This window comes from Corvus brachyrhynchos, unplaced genomic scaffold, assembly GCF_000691975.1.
Source record: "Corvus brachyrhynchos isolate BGI_N302 unplaced genomic scaffold, ASM69197v1 scaffold279, whole genome shotgun sequence".
NCBI classification, from domain to species: Eukaryota; Metazoa; Chordata; class Aves; order Passeriformes; family Corvidae; genus Corvus; species Corvus brachyrhynchos.
The window spans coordinates 6,329,926-6,335,738 of record NW_008246060.1 but is presented as its reverse complement, the minus strand read 5'-3'; the positions used below and the strand labels follow the sequence as shown (position 1 = coordinate 6,335,738).

The following is a 5,813-nucleotide window of genomic DNA, read 5'->3' as shown; positions in this document are numbered from 1 at the left end:
AACCTCCACACACACAGACATGCTTGCAGGGCTTCCCAGCAGCAAAATGCACTCCACTGCAAAGGGGATGAACCAGGAATTTCATTCATCTGAAAGGAAAGAAGTTCGCCAGAAGCCAATGTAATGTAAATACAATAGGAGATGTCACCTTGATGTCACTACGTACACTCCTTATGCATGAGTTCATCCCTTCAGTGTCCCCAGTATAAAAGCGTTGATATCGATCTCCCGCCTTGACACATCATGAGGGCTTTGCAGAAATTAATTCAGTGCACCCTCACAATGTGCTACCCGACCCCACCCTGGTGGAGCTCAGCTGGCAGCTACAGGACAAGGGCTCAAAGTCAGATGAGAGCGAGCCACTGCTGGAGAAGGTTTCTCCATCCCAAGTTCAGGTGTAATATAAAAGACCTAGGATCTATCTGCTATGTGAACAACAGTCAGTCTTCAGAGCTGTCACTGTATATGTCAACTTTCAACAAGACTAAGTTCATAAACATCCAAAAAAAAAAAAAAAAAAACCAGCTACAAAACCACCAAAACCACCCTTTTTGGTTTCCTTTTTTGTTTCCCCCCTCAGCACACAGTCAACTTCCTCACACTCTAGACAGATTATGAGACTTAGAACAACAACTTCTAAGTGACATTTTGATATTCGTGCTTCGAGAATAAGGAAACAGAGGACCAATCTGGTAAACATTTTGGGCACAATTCACATTACTTCCTAGGAAATGATTTGTCTGTCTTAGAATTGATCAGACTTCTCATCAACTTCTTAAGTTAATGTACATGTATCACCATAACAGAGCCCTCCTTGTCAGCAGAAAGCTTGTTAAGAAATAAGCGTATGTATTTTGTCCACAAGAAAGGATTTGGGTAATAGAGTTTTTAGAAAAGCAAGCACATGTATATTGCCTGGAGAGAGAAGGAGAGACACAAAACAAAATACTTTTCAAGATACTTAAGAATTTTCTGATAATTTCAGATTCAGTTTTAAGGTTACAGATTCCACAGTTTAATCTAAAGGGAAGAACATTCATCTTCTTCAGACAGTTTAGAAGTACCAACATCAACACGTATTATTTAAATATAACATATTTTCCAATACAGCCTTATTATAAACCAAAAAATTAAATATATTTCATTCTTGGGTCTTCTTCTGGATGTAATTAATTACTGAACTGACTGCTTGACCAGCATGTTCATGGAGGACTAAAGTTCCAGAGCAGCTTTCTATTTCTGGTCTGGACTTATTCTTTCCGCTCTGCTCACCGTGTCTGTGCCTCCTCTGTACTTTACAGTTGCAGTATCACATCTTACAGCAGTCAATAGGTGGGAAATTAATTTCATGTTTTTCATTTCACACAAGACCTTGTCCTGAACTTTTTATTAAAAGAGCAAGTTAAAAAGTAAAAGAAACCTATTCCACTCTTAACCCAGTATTACAGTCAAGTTTTAGACTTACCTTATGTACACTTTTAGGGTTTTCAAGCCATGCATAGTACATTTCCTCCACATAATTGGAATTACTCCCACTCAGGAATGGCTCTGAGGTTCCTGATGAAACATACCGTTGGCCATGTAAAAATGCCCTTCTGGCTATATCCTGCTTTTCCAGAAGTTTAAAGCCATGCCTCCTCAGCGTAGCTGCAAACAACTTCAGATGACTCATGTTTGTTTATTAGGCAGACAATCCAAGTCTATTAATAAAATAAAACCAAAATTAATCAGAAAAAGAGCCAATGAATTGCAGATGCATTTCAGCCTCACAGAAAAACTGATGTTTCTGGCTACAGTGCTCTAGTACAGAGCTCAGGCCTAGGCATGAAGTTCCCTTCAGAGTTACAGTCACAGCAGTGGAGTAGCTGCTGATGGCCTTCCCCACATCAGTCAGCTCCTCTCACAGCTTCTGTAACTGCTGTCACCACCCTGCTCCCTGAAGCAATCACCATTTGTACCGCCATCCCCTAAGCCCAGCTCCCTGAAACAAATGGGTCTGCTAATCATTGACCTCTCTGGAGCTCCTGGCAACCCTCTGCTGTCTCTGTTTAGAAAGCTGTGGCCTTTTACCCAGTCAGACTGGGGTGGGGTCAGGAAACAGTGTCAGCCACAGGTGCTGTGGATAACAAAAAGCCGCTACCTGCAATTTCTGCCACGAGTAATGGAGCTGACTAAACAATGAGAAGTGTTAGTTAAGTGTTCATATTGACATTAGCCTTCAACCAAACAGTGAAACACAGGGAAAAGGCTTGCTCTAATTTGTTTTCCTAACTAGCAACATTTATCTTGTGCTTCCAATGATCTCTTACGAGCTTTGTAACAAGGACAGCAGATTCCCTGCAATTTTGAATTGAGAAATTCAATTTTCCAATTCAATTTCCCACAATGGGAAGAACAATAAGGGTTGAATCTTCTGAATGCTGAACACCATCAGCTCCAGTGCTAGCAAAAGAAAGCAGAGCTTACCTTCAAAATAAAAAAGAACAAATGCACCTTACAATTAGTCCTGAAATAATATAATCTTAATGCTGAAGTTGCTAAAACTGCAAAGAAAGAGGAATAATGTGAAAAGAAATTATTAGTTTCGTTTTCACTTTAAAAGTATTTAGAATGCTACAATAACATGAAGGATGAGGTATTAATTTAGAAAAAGTAAAATTCAGATTTAACTCCCAGGTGTATCTCTTTTGTTTAGCTGTCCATCTAGAGAAATAATTTATTTGATCCAAGGTAAAACTCAACGTTTTTTGCTGCTTGGTGTGACTGAACAATTGCTAAAAACAAAAGTACTGAGCTGCCAAATCAACTTTCAATTGTTTTTAAAAACAACACTGTCATTTTGAGTTATAAAACAAATTTTAATGTTACCTATTACATGTTAAGATTTCTTTATTTCTAATTCAAAAATAGATACCATAAAAAATGTCACGAACATTTTCTGTATATAATTCCCATTACTTTCTCATTGTTTTTCCTCTTACAGCCTCCTTTCAAGAAACAAAACATGTGGTTATAAAATGCCTAATTCTGAGGGGTAGGAATAGCTATGTTTTTCATCATCCAATTTAAAAGTTGATATTGATTAAAAATAAAAAAGAAAAGAAAAAGGGCTCCTACTAAATAAAACGGTATTATTGCTTGTTCTTCTCTGGCATCACATTTTTAGCTCAACATGTATTTTAAACGCTGATGACTAGATCAGTTTCTTAGTCACTACCCTTAACTGTATCATCCCAGCAGTGAACTCTCCTTGATCATACCAGATTCCCTTGTCTCCTTTTTCAAGACTTCTATACCCTTTTCACTCTCATCCAGCAAACCCAACCCAAAGCTCCTAAGAGCAGCTGCTCTCATCCACTTACTGGATGTTCTAAACAAGCACTTGTCCACATTCTCCATGTGCCTGGACACATGGAGAGTATTCTGCCAAGGCTGCATCACTGAAACTAGCACACAGTCCTCATTTAAACCTATGAACTCCTCAAAACCACACACTCTACTCTCTCCACCTGGCATTTGCAGCAAATTGGAAACAGTTGGGCTACTGGTATGCTGAATCCCTATTCATCAGTGTTATTTCCTACCTACATATATTCCCTTGTCATTTTCCACTTCACGGATACAAAGCTTATTAGAACATGTGTGTCAACACCCCATCTCTGACCAGGGCTCCCTGGCAACTGGAGGAACACAACCACCATCAGCACCATTTCAGAAGCAGATGAAGTGCTGGAAGAGCTCAGCGACTGCAAGAGCACTGACAGAGCTCATATACTGTCTGCATATATAATTCTCTGTAAGATTTAACAGCAAGTATGCACGATGTTATTTTGCAAAACTGGATGAGTTTTCAACATGTTATAACAGTAAGAACAGAGAGGTCACCATGGCACTTACAACTTTATGTCTGCGCCCATTCTGATAGAAATTATTATTCCACCTACCTTACTGCATGAAAATCTCACCCTCTGCCACAAAACCTTTGCACACATACACTCATTCCTAAGGGATTACCTACTCTCACTTAAAGTACTTTGTAAAGACTTGGGAGAGAAGGGAATGAGAAGAATGTTTTTCTTAGTTTATCATACTGCAGTAGCAAGCTTCTTAAGTACAGGTAATTTTACATTTTTTCTTCATAATATGTCTGCCTGAAGAATGTGTAGTTCTTTCTTCTAGAAGTTAGTAAAGAACACATAACAGAATAACAAAAATTTGTCAGGGAGATTGGAAAATGGATGCAAATGACATAATATATAACAGAAAGAGAGAGCTTGTAAGTGGTACCAGTCACTTCCCTCCAGCTCCATTTGAATTTCAAAATGGGGTCAGAGCCATACTCCAAGTAGTAACTACTGAATATGCAATCTACAGAAGCATATAGGAGCTATGTCACTCCAGCCAGATTCCAGTTACAGATTAATATGACTCAAAAAAACTGACTTCTTCCTAGTTCTTCCTTCTGCACACATCGCTCTTCAGCACAGATGTCAGCTGTCAGCAGCTAAACAAACCAGAGACCACCAGCGTGATCATAGACCATCCCAGCCCACTCAGCCTTGAGACTGTCAGTCAGAAATCAGCACCCAGGACAGCAGGCAGGAGTCAGGAAGAGTTAGAACTGTTCCACTTCACTATGTTTCCTAAACCAACCCTGAAATGAAAACAGTGATTGGAAAGGCATCAAGCTGAGCTAAGAGCAACCTTAAGGATAGTATTAATTAAATCTCTACCGGAGGTCAAAAATAAGAAAGAAGCAGTGAACCACAAGAATAACCTGATATTTAATGCACCACAGCACCCTCCAAATGGTGGAAGTAAATGAAAGGCCTAAGCAGCTGAAAATTTTTGCAGCTGTTCTGTCTCAAGCGACAACCTAGCTTTCACCTTGGCCCTTCCAACTCTAGAAGAGCCCTAATGTCACGGACAGTCTTGGGACTTATTCTACCCAGGTTTCTAGAGGGTGACAGAAGCATGTGGAAAAGACAGCAGACACTTCTAATAACAAAGTTTTTATCCAGCTTTTTTCAAAATCACTTTTATTATAAATACATTGCACATATGAATCAATATCCTCCTGGTATTGTCAGTATCCTTACTGAGTTTCTTAACACATGGGAAGCCCTGCCAATGTTAACAAATATTCTTCATGCTCTGCAGAAGTGGTCGTTAAAAAGCCTGGCCCATATTTCACAAAAATAGTCCTTCATCCACTATCATGGCCATTTTCTCCTATACTCCCCACACAGCTTAAAGTTCTTTTTCAGACTGAATAATTCAAATAAAACAAGGCTGACAGTGAAAAAAAAAATGGATGAAGATGATAAAGTTCCTCCAAAAGATTATCATAGATAATTTAAATTAGAGATGCAGGGAATATCCTTATTAAATAAGGCTACTTCAGGGATACCTCCATGCACTAAATGTTTCTTTTCCCCCAGCACAGATGTGACACGCTGTATAGGGAATCCTAATTCTCCACCCATAAAGTTGGCCTGCAGGAGGTTTTTGAGCGGCGCATTGGCCTCAAGGCGCACACCGCGAGTCCTGGGCACTGGAGGCACCTCGGTGCAATAAAACTTAACGGATTTATTACCCTACCCTCGAAGAAACGCCTTCAGCGGGTTCCAGAGGGATACCACCACCACAGACTCCAGGCTACCAACGCGTTGTAAAAGAGCAGAGGGGAGGATCTGGGAAGGTCGGGTTTGTTCTCCGGCCCCTCCCCGTGGCGCCAGGACGCGGTGCCCTGGTCACCCTGGCCGCCGGGGGCCGGAGCCTGCCAGGCTGTCAAGGCGCTCCCAGCTGCGACA

General features: G+C 40.4%; 1 protein-coding gene across 1 annotated transcript in view; it reads right to left on the bottom strand.

Moving 5' to 3' along the window:
- Positions 1–5,782, bottom strand: part of OGDHL (oxoglutarate dehydrogenase-like) — a 50,283-nt gene extending 44,501 nt beyond the window's left edge. The window contains exons 1-2 of the mRNA XM_008642798.2: positions 5,602–5,782; positions 1,466–1,700 (exon numbers count right to left, since the gene is read on the bottom strand). Coding sequence (XP_008641020.1) covers positions 1,466–1,672 — 207 coding nt within the window. The 5' untranslated portion in view covers positions 1,673–1,700; positions 5,602–5,782. The remainder of the gene's footprint in view (positions 1–1,465; positions 1,701–5,601) is intronic.
- Positions 5,783–5,813: the final 31 nt, after the last annotated feature.